This window comes from Syngnathus floridae, chromosome 1 (genome assembly GCF_059516105.1).
Source record: "Syngnathus floridae isolate MCC-2025c chromosome 1, RoL_Sflo_1.0, whole genome shotgun sequence".
Taxonomy (NCBI): domain Eukaryota; kingdom Metazoa; phylum Chordata; class Actinopteri; order Syngnathiformes; family Syngnathidae; genus Syngnathus; species Syngnathus floridae.
The window spans coordinates 18,241,575-18,255,704 of record NC_142413.1 but is presented as its reverse complement, the minus strand read 5'-3'; the positions used below and the strand labels follow the sequence as shown (position 1 = coordinate 18,255,704).

The 14,130-nt window shown below is 42.6% G+C and overlaps 1 protein-coding gene across 8 annotated transcripts in view; it reads left to right on the top strand.

Annotated features, from left to right (window-relative positions):
* The window catches only part of LOC148404390 (protocadherin alpha-C2-like), a 135,679-nt gene that overhangs the window by 12,547 nt on the left and 109,002 nt on the right, over window positions 1-14,130 (top strand). The window contains exon 1 of one of the 8 annotated variants that reach the window (XM_088380709.1): window positions 1,263-3,678. The exons of 4 other annotated variants lie outside the window; for them this stretch is intronic. In XM_088380709.1, the coding sequence (XP_088236835.1) occupies window positions 1,324-3,678 (2,355 nt within the window). In that variant the 5' untranslated portion in view covers window positions 1,263-1,323. Of the gene's footprint in view, window positions 1-1,262; window positions 3,679-4,525; window positions 7,008-7,702; window positions 10,134-11,512; window positions 13,927-14,130 lie in introns of those variants that run through there. 3 more of the 8 variants (XM_088380742.1, XM_088380703.1, XM_088380685.1) reach the window with 3 other exon arrangements.

The window sequence follows — 14,130 nt, the reverse complement described above, 5'->3', positions numbered from 1 at the left end:
CTCATTGTCATACAATTGGTGGTCTGATGTTTGACCTCACCTTTCCTCAAACAACATGATCTGAAATGCTTGGATCTCAGTTGAGTTATTTTTTTGGCACTTTATTCTCTTGCTCTTAACCCTTACATATTCCAAAGCATCCCTAATCAGTCCGAGATAACAAACACTTGTACTAGTTCAGCCGTTGGGGGCTTGGCACACCCACTCTAGTGATAAGTCAATTTCATGAAATACAGAGGTTGTATCTTTTTGACTGCATAAGACCAATTTTGTGCAATTACTATATGGAATCCAAGACATAGTATTTTGTAATTAAAACAGGTGTACTTTTGTTTTTGGATTTTTTTAATAAACGTATTGAGGGAGTGTCATACACATGCTTCTCAAATATCATTTGTGTGGCCTTAGAATACAAAAGTCATTGTGTGCGTAGAATTTGTAGTGTTTAGGACGCTGTAGTAGTTTTGTGTGCATCTGTAGAGAAATGGAAATAGGGGTCTGCAATTTGAGAAGCATTTTGTCAGAGTTGTTTGGATAGCACTGGAGTTGTGGCTTCGACAGTTCACGTTCTTTTTTTTTTATTTATTTACGGATTAGAAAACCTACCAACCTACCTTTTCAAGTTCCTGACTGCCTGCCAGTTAATTTAGTTTGGTTAATTTTTAAAGCAAGGCTCTAGCTCCCAAAGTATATACCATACTTAATTGTGCTACAGTCTGTCTGATCCGGGGCATTATATTGTACTTTATATGGTGTAACTTTCATGTTTCCGATTTTTTTTTTAACAAAAATAGTGAGTTGTATATTATTGAAGTATTATTATGATTTTAGCAACACTGCATTACAAAAAAACATTGTGTGTGCATAGAATTTTATGTGTATTGACATTGCGATATTTGTGTGCATGTTGTGCAATAAACTACCACCAATCTTGCCGTTTAGCAAAATTATATTTTTTTGTATGAGTTCTGAATCATTTCATGATTTTATGTTATTGAGAGACTTGGCCTCATTTTATGAAATGAATGTAGTTTTAGCTTTTATTGTTTTGAGAGAATGGGGCTTATTTTCTCTTCTCCTCACTGCAGAAAACTGTGTAGTGCGATCAGGTGATATTTGTGGAAATACTGAAGACGTAGTAAAATCAGTTCATATTTGCTACCTCTTGGTGTCGCTATGACATCATGATACCACAAACAGCTTTGGTGCTCCTCTTGCGTGTCTTTTGTCTGGATGGCAAAGGAAGCAGAGCAGATCAAATGCTGCAGTGTGTCCGATCGAACGTGTCTGGTCCTGTAACAGTGTTCTCTTTTGTTTTGGATAATGATGGGGAATGGTACTAACTGGGAAAAGGGAAGCCCCTGGTTTGGCTTTTATGTGGCTCTGCTGCTTTTGTTTGGAGAGCATGTTTGGGCTCAGATTAGGTATTCTGTTCCTGAGGAGGTTAAAGACGGAACGGTGGTGGGAAACATTGCCAAGGATCTCGGGTTGGACATCAGCAGCTTGACTGATCGACGGTTCCGCGTGGTGTCTGGATCCAAGGAGGCTATTTTTGAGGTAAATCAGAACAATGGAGCTCTGTACGTGAACAAACATATTGACAGAGAGGAGCTGTGCCAGGGCGGTGCTGCTTGTCTCATGGAGCTCAAAATCCTTGTGGAAAACCCACTTGAAATCCACTATGTGTTGGTGGAAATCGCCGACGTGAACGACCATTCTCCGAGCTTCCCTGAAGCCGAGCAGACATTCGAAATAGCAGAACACACTTTGCCAGGGAGGAGGTTTCAATTGCACACGGCCCGGGATCCAGACGCGGGCGTCAACTCCATCCGAACGTATACATTGACGCAAAATGATCATTTTGAAGTCAATATCCGGCAAAGCGATGCGGGGAAGGTTCCATTTTTGGTGCTGAAGAAATCTCTGGACAGGGAGCAGAAGGACAAACATTGGTTGCTGGTCACAGCGGTGGATGGAGGTAAACCTCCACTTTCAGGCACTCTAAATGTTTCCATTGTTGTCCTTGACATCAATGATAATAGACCCATTTTTACCCAGGATATTTATGAAGTTACAATAGCAGAAAATATTAAAATTGGCACAGCCATATTTCAAATGAATGCAACAGATCCGGATGAAGGAACTAATGGAGAAATTGAATACATTTTTTCAAAAACGTTAAATAGAGACGTCTATAGCATGTTTGAACTGGATAAAGGAACTGGAGAGATTCGTGTGAAAGGAAAAATTGATTATGAAGAAAATGACATTTATGAGCTGGATGTTGATGCATCAGATAAAGGGACACCTCCGCTGACAGGTGAATGCAGAATTATAATAAAGATAAAAGATGTCAATGATAATGCTCCACAAATTGAGGTGACTTCACTGTCAAATAAAGTGCCTGAAGATTCCAAACCCGGTACAGTTATATCCCTCATCAGTCTCACAGATAAAGACTCAGGCGTGAATGCTAAAATTATTTCACAAATAACAAATAACGTACCATTTGAATTAAAGCCATCTTACAAGGAGAACACTTACTCGGTTGTCACGAAAACATTTTTAGATCGAGAGGATGTCTCACATTATGAGTTAACAATTAAAGCTATAGATTGTGGTCAGCCTCCTTTATCTGCGTTTAAAACGCTAAACATTCAAGTGGCTGACGTAAATGATAATAGCCCACAATTTGAACAAACACCACTAGAATTTTATCTTTTAGAAAACAACATTGCGGGAACATCTGTATTCTCCGTAACTGCAACAGACAAAGACATGGATGAAAATGCTGCCATTTCATATCAAATAATGAGATATGGGAAAACCAATGACATTGCATCTTTCCTGAACATTAATTCTGAGAATGGACAAATTTCTGCTTTAAAAAGTTTTGACTTTGAGACATTGAAAAGATTCCAGTTCCAAGTGGTGGCCACGGATGGTGGGAGTCCTCCCCTGAGCAGCAACGTTACAGTGAAGGTGTTCATTCTGGATCAGAACGACAACACTCCAGTCATCCTTTATCCAGTCAGCTCCAACGGTTCTGCCCAAGGTGTGGAGGAGATTCCCCGCAACATCAAAGCGGGAGACTTGGTGACCAAAGTCCGAGCCTACGACGCCGACATCGGCTATAATGGCTGGTTGCTATTTTCACTGCAGCGAGTCAGCGACCACAGTCTGTTTTCTTTGGACCGCTACACGGGCCAGATCAGAACACTTCGCTCCTTGACGGAGACGGACGAGGCCGAGCACGGCCTGCTCATCCTGGTCAAAGACAACGGCAATGTGTCGCTCTCGGCGACGGCTACCGTGACCGTCAAACTAGTGGAGCCCAAAGAGGCTTTTGCGGCTTCCGACGTGAAAAGTGTGGCCACGGTGGACGAGGAGGACAATGTGACTTTTTACCTGATGATCACTTTGGGCTCGGTGTCGCTCCTTTTTGTCATCAGCATCATCGTGCTGATCGCAATGCAGTGCTCCAAATCCACCGAATACACTTCCAAATATCTGCAAGAAACCAATTATGATGGCACGCTGTGTCACAGTATCCAGTACAGATCGGGAGACAAACGCTACATGTTAGTTGGACCCAGAATGAGTATCGGCTCCACCATAGTACCGGGCAGCCATGCCAACACGCTGGTGCTCCCTGACAGGAGGCACATTTCTGGCGAGGTAAGAGTATTGATTATTTGCTTTCTTTCTTGTTTGACATCTAACTGCACGTGTGACTTTTGGAGACAAGTGCTAAAGCAAAAGGAGCAACCTTTTGCTGGTCTTCTGCATTAACTATTACATATCACACTTTGGGCCCATGCTGGTCATTTGTGTAAACCTCACTTCCTTTTTTCTTTTTATACTTTATAAAAAACAAAAAAAAATAGAAACGTTTTGGCTGTGTCAAAGCAAATTTAATGAAACTTCTCATGAGTGTATTTTGTCTGTTTTTGTAACTTGCAACTTCAGCTTTTAACTCAACATTATAGTGCTTACATCACTTGGTACCTTTCGGCTCATTTGTGGGTATGTTGGTCCATTAAGAGTAAAGTCTATTGTATTTCCTTATCATGCATTGAATAATGCAAAGTAGGTAAAATGGGGTGCATTTTATTATTATTATTATTACTTTTTTATTTTACTTATGACAAGAATTGTAATTGTTCAGACACTTAAGTAAAAGTAAAAGTGGAAAAACATACAACAATAATTTATCATTGGAAAAATGAAGCAACTTTGTTTCAAACGTCATTTAAAGATGATCCTTGATACCAACCTCACAATTTTGTCAGACAATTCCAAATAGGAACTGCAGCTGTTTGTAGGCCTACCGCGTCTTGAGAAAATACAGTACTTTGTGGATATGCGTGGTGTCTGCTGTCTCTTGCATTAACATTTGAGCTTAGTTTTGGTTGACGGCTGGAAATAATATTTTAACGGGTTGTGCCTACGAATCACGCCATTCATATTCCCTCCCTCTTGGTGTCACTGTAATATCAGCAAAGGCGAAAAGGACGCTGTACCACCCTTGGAACATCCTTTGTTTGATACAACTCAGCATTTAGAATCGGTATGTGAACCGGCTGGGAGGGTCTGCCTGTGCTTTTCGCGAGACTTACATCGCAGATTTTTTTTAATTATAAGGATTTTAACAGGCTATCTGAACGATGAGGAGCGGAAAAGACTGCACGTACTGGCTGGCTTTTGTTTTGTCCCTGCATTTATATTTGGGAAAACAGGCCTGGGCCGAACTTCGTTACTCCGTTCCAGAGGAGGTGAAAGAGGGAACCGTTGTTGGAAATGTTGCAAAGGATCTTGGCTTGGAAAAATCTTCTTTGGTGGCTCGACAGTTTCGTGTAGTAACTGGATCGAAAGAGACGTTTTTCCGCGTCAGGCCGGAAAATGGTGCGTTGGAGGTCCGCAGGAAAATCGACAGAGAGGCTCTTTGTGAGGGCAGCGGTGCGTGCGTCATGGAGCTGAAAATTCTCGTTGAAAACCCGCTGGAAATGCATCACGTTGTCGTGGAAATTACTGACGTGAACGATCACTCCCCGAGCTTCTCTGACAAAGAGCAGGTATTTGAAATAGCCGAACATTCGTCCCCTGGAACGCGTTTCCAGCTGCAAGCAGCCCGTGATCCAGATGCTGGAACGAACTCTGTGCGCACATACACTTTAATGGCTAATGAACATTTTGAACTGGATGTAAGCCAAAATGACGAGGAGAAAATACCCTTTTTAGTACTGAAAAGACCATTAGACCGAGAACAGAATAAGAGGCATGTGCTGTTGGTTACTGCTGTCGATGGAGGGAAGCCACAAAAATCAAGCATACTTAATGTGACAATTATTGTCCTTGACATTAATGATAACCGCCCAACTTTTAGTCAAGATACTTATACTGTGGAAATAAAAGAAAACATTCCAGTTGGTGTAAGTATTGCAAAGGTAAATGCCACAGATCCCGATGAAGGTACAAATGGTGACATAGAATACAGCTTTGGAAAAACATTAAACAAGGCTCACGACATTTTTGAACTTGATAAGCTAAGTGGACTCATTAAGTTGAAAGGTCCTGTTGATTTTGAGGACTCTGAGATTTATAAACTTGATATTCATGCATCTGATAAAGGGCAGCCTCCTTTAACTGGGAGGTGTCGAGTCATTGTTAAAATTAAAGATGTCAATGATAACCGTCCTGAAATAGAAGTCACATCCCTGTCAAATAAAGTGTCTGAAGACTCCAAACCCGGTACAGTCATATCCCTGATTAGTGTGACTGATAAAGACTCAGGTGTGAACGGTAAAATTATTTCACAGATTAGCAATGATGTCCCATTTGAATTAAAACCTTCCTACAAAGAAAACATTTACTCAGTTGTCACCAAGGAATATTTAGATAGAGAGCAAGTGTCATTCTATAAAATAACCATCACATCTACGGACTGTGGTGACCCTCCATTGTCTACCTTACAAACTTTGAATATTCAAATATCAGATGTGAATGACAATAGGCCACATTTCCCCCAGTATCCACTTAACTTTTACCTCTTGGAAAATAATCTTGCTGGGCAATCAATATTTTCTGTCAGCGCAACAGATAATGATGTGAATGAAAATGCGGCTATTTCTTACAGTATTGTTAGAGCAGGGATTGAAAATGATGTCACATCTTTTCTAAACATCAATTCAGAGAATGGGCAAATCTCTGCATTAAAAAGTTTTGACTTTGAGACTCTGAAAAGTTTCCAGTTCCAAGTGGTGGCCACCGATGGTGGGAGTCCTCCACTGAGCAGCAACGTGACAGTGAAAGTGTTTATTCTGGATCAGAACGACAACGCTCCAGTCATCCTGCATCCGGTCAGCTCCAACGGTTCTGCCCAAGGTGTGGAGGAGATTCCCCGCAACATCAAAGCGGGAGACTTGGTGACCAAAGTCCGAGCCTACGACGCTGACATCGGCTATAACGGCTGGTTGCTTTTTTCACTGCAGCGAGTCAGCGACCACAGTCTGTTTTCTTTGGACCGTTACACGGGCCAGATCAGAACACTTCGCTCCTTGACCGAGACGGACGAAGCCGAGCATCACCTGCTCGTCCTGGTCAAAGACAACGGCAATGTGTCTCTCTCGGCGACGGCTACCGTGACCGTCAAACTAGTGGAGCCCAAAGAGGCTTTTGCGGCTTCAGACGTGAAAAGTGCGGTCACGGTGGACGAGGAGGACAATGTGACTTTTTATCTCATGATCACTTTGGGCTCGGTGTCGCTCCTTTTTGTCATCAGCATCATCGTGCTGATCGCCATGCAGTGCTCCAAATCCACCGAGTACACTTCCAAATATCTGCAAGAAACCAATTACGATGGCACGCTGTGTCACAGCATCCAGTACAGATCGGGAGACAAACGCTACATGTTAGTTGGACCCCGAATGAGTATCGGCTCCACCATAGTCCCGGGAAGCCATGCAAACACTCTGGTGCTCCCTGACAGGAGAAACACTTCTGGTGAGGTAAGTAATATTGCTCATGCGTGTACAGTTTTGCACTTTACTGTTGATGCGCTATGCGATACATTCACATTGCAGATGAATGTGTTTTTTCTGTATCTGACACATGCGTGGATTGATGCATTTGAAATCTCTGTAAATGAATCTCCCAGGACTCCGTGTCTCATACCCCCCTCCCCCCATTGTAACCAATGTAGCCATGAGCTTTATTATAATTGTTTTCTGGATGCCCAAAAGTATTGCTTTATACAAAGACGGGATGAAACACAAAATGGGGATTTGACTGTGCTGCTCTCCATGGTGCTGAAATTTCAACGTGCCTCTTTCGCAAAACGAAAGGGAACCGTGTCATTCATTTTGTTGACCATTTTACACTTCACGAGTATAAATGAAAGGAATGTTGTTGCTTTAGTAGCAAATCAGTGCCATCCCCTAAATAGCATTAATACGTTTTACTTGCCCATTGCTTCTTGCCATATGTGTCATATTTTTTTTCTGAATTTTCAATTGCTTGATGAATGAAGTCACATGATACAGGGCATGATCATTTATTATGCGAATACTTATCATGTCCTGTAGATGTCGCTTTGACACCAATAACGTTATGAGAAACCAGGCCGTCCTGTTGGCTTTGTCTGCAATTGGAAGAGAGCATTCATTTGTTCCGGCATTCTGGGCAGTGCAGTTTGGTTCCGTAATCATAAAACACAGCGGTGGAGCTGTACGATTTTTGTTGTTGTCTTATTTAGCTTTCATCGTTCTTGAACAACAATGAAAGGAAAACGAGGATGTAAAACGAGGAGCTTTTTATTTGTATTTTTTCTACATTCGACTCTGCTGCTGTTTTTCGGGGAGCGGGCTTTGGCAGAGCTACGCTACTCTATTCCAGAGGAAATGGCGACTGGAACTGTTGTGGGCAATGTTGCAAAAGATCTCGGATTGGACAGAAGCTCACTGAGTGACAGGCGTTTCAGGGTGGTGTCAGGAGCCACGGACGCATATTTTGAGGTAAACGCAGACAATGGTGACCTGCAGGTCCGACGCAAAATTGACCGGGAGGAGCTTTGTCAGGGGAGCGGCGCCTGCTCAATTGAACTCAAGGTCCTGGTTGAGAATCCTCTCGAGGTGCATTATGTAGTGGTAGAAATAACCGATGTAAATGATAACAGTCCCACTTTTTCTCAAAAGAAACAGATTTTTGAAATAGCTGAACATTCGTCTCCAGGAACACGATTCCAGCTACATGCAGCCCGAGATCCAGATGCTGGAATGAACTCTGTGCGCGCATACACGCTAACGTCTAATGAATACTTTGAACTGGATATTGTTCAGAGTGATGATGAAAAAATACCGTTTTTAGTCCTGAAACGGTCATTAGACAGAGAACAGAAAAATAAGCACTTCCTATTTGTTGCTGCAGTGGATGGGGGCAAACCTACAAAGTCTGGCACGCTCAATGTTTCCATTATTGTGGTTGATATTAATGATAATCGACCCATGTTTAGTCAAGACACGTACAATGTTGAAATATATGAAAACGTGTCAAGTGGTACAATTGTTGCACGAGTCAATGCAACAGACCCAGATGAAGGTACAAATGGTGAAATAGAATACAGCCTCAGCAAGACTTTGGCAAGCAAAATGTCTGATATTTTTGAAATGGATCATTTGAGTGGCCAAATTAAGTTGAAAGGCCCTGTGAACTACGAGGAATCAGAGATTTATAAAATAGAAATTGAGGCCTCTGACAAAGGAACACCTCCACTGACAAGCAGGTGTCGTGTGGTTGTAAAAATAAAAGATGTCAATGATAATCCCCCTATAATAGAAGTGACATCATTCTCAAATAAAGTGTCAGAGGATTCAAAGCCTGGTACAGTTATTTCCCTCATTAGTGTTATGGATAAAGACTCTGGTGTGAATGGCAAAATCATTTTGCACATCACCAACAACGTACCGTTTGAATTGAAACCTTCCTATAAGGAAAACACCTATTCAGTTGTTACTAAGGGATTGTTGGATCGTGAGGAGGTTTCTCATTATGAAATAACAATTAAAGCTACAGATTGTGGAGATCCCCCTCTTTCTAGTTTTAGAACATTTGACATAGAGTTATCGGATGTGAATGACAACAGTCCACGTTTTGAACAAAGCCTGTTAAACTTTTACCTGATAGAAAACAACATTGCCGGAGCATCAATATTCTCCTTAAGGGCAACTGATAATGATGTGGATGAAAATGCAGTTATTCAATACAAAATAGCTCGAGCCGAGAAGGATAAGCCAGTATCATCTTTTATGAATATAAATTCTGAAAATGGAGACGTCACAGCTTTGAAAAGTTTTGACTTTGAGACACTGAAAAGTTTCCAGTTCCAAGTGGTGGCCACCGATGGTGGGAGTCCTCCCCTAAGCAGCAACGTGACAGTGAAGGTGTTCATTCTGGATCAGAACGACAACACTCCAGTCATCCTGTATCCGGTCAGCTCCAACGGTTCTGCCCAAGGTGTGGAGGAGATTCCCCGCAACATCAAAGCGGGAGACTTGGTGACCAAAGTGCGAGCCTACGACGCTGACATCGGCTATAACGGCTGGTTGCTCTTTTCGCTGCAGCAAGTCAGCGACCACAGTCTGTTTTCTTTGGACCGTTACACGGGCCAGATCAGAACCCTTCGCTCCTTGACGGAAACGGACGAGGCCGAGCATCGCCTGCTCGTCCTGGTCAAAGACAACGGCAACGTGTCACTCTCGGCGACGGCTACTGTGACCGTCAAACTCGTGGAACCCAAAGAGGCTTTTGCTGCTTCCGACGTGAAGAGTGCGGCCACGGTGGACGAGGAGGACAATGTGACTTTTTACCTCATGATCACTTTGGGCTCGGTGTCGCTCCTTTTTGTCATCAGCATCATCGTGCTGATCGCCATGCAGTGCTCCAAATCCACCGAGTACACTTCCAAATATCTGCAAGAAACCAATTACGATGGCACGCTGTGTCACAGCATCCAGTACAGATCGGGAGACAAACGCTATATGTTAGTTGGACCCCGAATGAGTATCGGCTCCACCATAGTACCGGGCAGCCATGCCAACACGCTGGTGCTCCCTGACAGGAGACATACTTCTGGCGAGGTAAGGTTTTTTTCACTTGCAGCGTTTTTCATGGCATTGCTTCATTGCTTTTTGGATAGCTATAAATCCACTTGGTCATGCTCTTCATAGAGTTATGGATGCGTGTTGGTAAAATTAACATGATTAGACAGTGGCATAAATGCAAGTGTGTCTTCCTTCCTGACAGGAGACACACTTCTGGCGAGGTAAGATAGATATAATTTTTTACCTGCTGATTGTTTACAATAAGCGATGTCATTCTCGAGAGTATTTTAAAATGCTGAATACCAAGAGACCTTGGTAAGAATTTTGAGATTTGAATATTGTTATAAAAAGGAGTTTGTATATTGGACTTACATGTTGTTTCAGTTTGCTGCTCGTTATTTATACATTTATTGCTCTTATAAATTTGATTGAGGAATTTGATCCTTAAAGCTAGGAGGAAATAAGCTATATGAAGTTTGCCTCTATTTTAGTTCCCAGTAATCAGGCTTCCCAACAGGTCACACTTTTATGGGCTCAGGCACAACTAAGTGATTTGTATTTTTTTCCAGTTTTGTACTAAAAAAACGCACTTCTATTCATAAATAATTCCACTTACAATATCTGTATTCAATACCAAAACAGCAAAATATCAGTTTCTCATGTTTTTATGTGTGGAAAAAAAATCCACATTGAACCCACTTTTACATTTTGTGATCAGGCCTACTAAAAAAACGCACTTCTATAGATGAACAGTTCCACTTACAGTGTCTGTATTTAATAACAAAACAGCAAAATATCAATTTCTCATGTTTTTAAGTGTGAAAAAATCCACATTGACCCACTTTTACACTTTGCGATCAGTCCTCCAAACCTCAGCACACAGCGTCAAGACGTCGCATGTTCACTGCAAAAAAAAAAAAAAAAAAAAAATCATCCCACGCGTTTCCTGTGCGTTCCCAAATAAAACAATTTCCATTCAAGTGTGTATGGAAGCAGAGGCTTAACAATCAGTCAACTCAAAAATCGAAGAATAGAAGAGACATTAGGAAGAATTGTGGCGAAAAATAATGCGACCCACATCTGTAGGCCTACGTGCGGTATTTATTTCTTTTTAAGAATAATTAAGAGTTATTTATTCATTCATTCATTCGTTCGAAATCTTGTTTAATTTCCGACTTTTGGCGGCTTTGTGTTTGATGTAGATGACTACTGAAATTTATTGATCCCACTTTCTGGAGGCGATCACTTGGTGTCAGTATGCGCGCACAAATGTGCGCCGTGAGAATCTCTTTGTCAGAAATGATCCTCCCCTTTGTCGAGTGGATTTTTACACAATAGTGCTTGGCGCATTCTGGGCGCACACGGTGGCTATAGTCAGTGCAGTTTGAAGACTTATATAGTTAGAATATATTTCGATTCGGCAAATGTATATTTTTGTCCACACGGTTACCATCGCTTCACCATGATGACATGTAAAGGACGCGGCTTAACTGGAGGACAAAGGCGACTATTTGCTTTTATTGCTTCCTTCATTTTGGCGTGGGGCAGAGGTTACGCCCAGATCAGATATTCCATTGCGGAAGAGGTGAAAGAAGGAAGTGTTGTGGGGAACATCGCAAAGGATTTGGGGCTCGACAAGGCCACGCTAAAAGAGAGAGGATACCGCATCGCGGAGGGCTCATCAGAGCCGTTTTTTAGCTTCAACAATGGAGACGGGCTGCTGTATGTTGACCGAGTCATCGACAGGGAGAAGGTGTGCGAGCGGAGCAGCGTGTGTGTGATCCAACTCAAAACATTGTTGGAAAACCCGCTGGAAATCCACTACGTGAGCGTAGAGGTGCTGGACATTAACGACCACTCTCCGAGCTTCTCCGTGAACGCGTCACGTCTGGAAATTTCAGAATCTGCTTTGCCAGGATTGCGCCTCCAGTTGCTAGCTGCGCACGACCCCGACGTTGGGGCTTTTTCCATCCAGGAGTATAAACTCAGTGCTAATGACCATTTTCGTTTGGAAGTTAAAGAACGAGGAAAAGATGGTAAAATACCAATTTTAGTGCTGTTCAAGTCGCTCGACAGAGAAACAAAGAGCAAACACAAATTGCTCCTGTCAGCCGTTGACGGAGGAAAACCGAGTAGATCCGGAACTGCTGAAATATGGGTGCATGTTTTGGATGTTAATGATAATATGCCTGTTTTCACTGAAGACAATTATTCAGTGCTTCTTAATGAAAATTCTCCAATTGGCACAACTGTTATACAAGTAAATGCCACTGATTTAGATGAGGGCATTAATAGTGAAATTATCTATACATTAGGTAATAATGTAAATAGCAGAATACGTGAACTGTTCCGTGTAGATCCTCACACAGGTGTAATTACTGTACAAGATCTGATTGATTCTGAATCAGAAGAGAACTATGAGATTGACATACAGGCTTCTGATAAAGGATTAGCTCCTTTCCGAACAGAAAAAAGCGTCGTAGTAAAAATAATTGATTTGAATGACAATACTCCACAGATAGAGGTGACATCATTTTCCAGAGCAATAGCAGAAGATTCAAGACCGGGAACCACCGTAGCATTAATTAGTGTTCTTGATAAAGACTCTGGTCTGAATGGAAAAGTCACTTGCTCACTCAGTAAAAACGTTCCCTTTACATTGTCACCTTCTACTCAAGACAACATGTACTCTATAATTACAAAATTGACATTGGATAGAGAACAGCAGTCCATATATGAGGTTACAGTAGTTGCAAGGGATGCAGGTGTGCCGTCTTTGTCGTCTGACAAAAGCATAACTATTGTTGTGTCAGATGTGAATGACAACAGTCCAGAGTTTTCCTTGCACCCTTACACATTTTATGTTACTGAAAACAATCCTCCAGGCCAATCAGTGTTTTCTGTGAGCGCATATGACCACGACGAAGGCGATAATGCCCTCATTTCATATCATATTTTAAGAGAGGGAAGAGATAAGGAACACGTTTACTTGCACAGTCTGAATATCAATTCAGAAAATGGACAAATATCAGCTTTAAAAAGTTTTGACTTTGAGACACTGAAAAGTTTCCAGTTCCAAGTGGTGGCCACCGATGGTGGGAGTCCTCCTCTGAGCAGCAACGTGACAGTCAAGGTGTTCATTCTGGATCAGAACGACAACGCTCCAGTCATCCTGTATCCGGTCAGCTCCAACGGTTCCGCCCAAGGTGTGGAGGAGATTCCCCGCAACATCAAAGCGGGAGACTTGGTGACCAAGGTCCGAGCCTACGACGCCGACATCGGCTATAACGGCTGGTTGCTCTTTTCGCTGCAGCGAGTCAGCGACCACAGTCTGTTTTCTTTGGACCGCTACACGGGCCAGATCAGAACGCTTCGCTCCTTGACGGAGACGGACGAGGCCGAGCATCGCCTGCTCGTACTGGTCAAAGACAATGGCAACGTGTCGCTCTCTGCGACGGCTACCGTGACCATCAAACTCGTGGAGCCCAAAGAGGCTTTTGCGGCTTCCGACGTGAAAAGTGCGGCCACGGTGGACGAGGAGGACAATGTGACTTTTTACCTGATGATCACTTTGGGCTCGGTGTCGCTCCTCTTTGTCATCAGCATCATCGTGCTGATTGCTATGCAGTGCTCCAAATCCACCGAGTACACTTCCAAATATCTGCAAGAAACCAATTATGATGGCACGCTGTGTCACAGCATCCAGTACAGATCGGGAGACAAACGCTACATGTTAGTTGGACCTAGAATGAGTATCGGCTCCACCATAGTACCAGGCAGCCACGCCAACACGCTGGTGCTCCCTGACAGGAGACACACGTCCGGCGAGGTAAGACAGTTTTTCTAAGAATTGTTGTCTCCGGCAACATATACTGCTGTGGTTAGTTCATCTGTTGAATCGTTGTAGTTTAGACTGGTTCAACACAGTGATTGTCACAAGTGTTGTTTGGGAGATGGGATACATGACCTTTCTATCTTTCTATCTGTCTTTTTATCTTTTTTCTATCTTTTGACCTTTATTTTATTACAATTG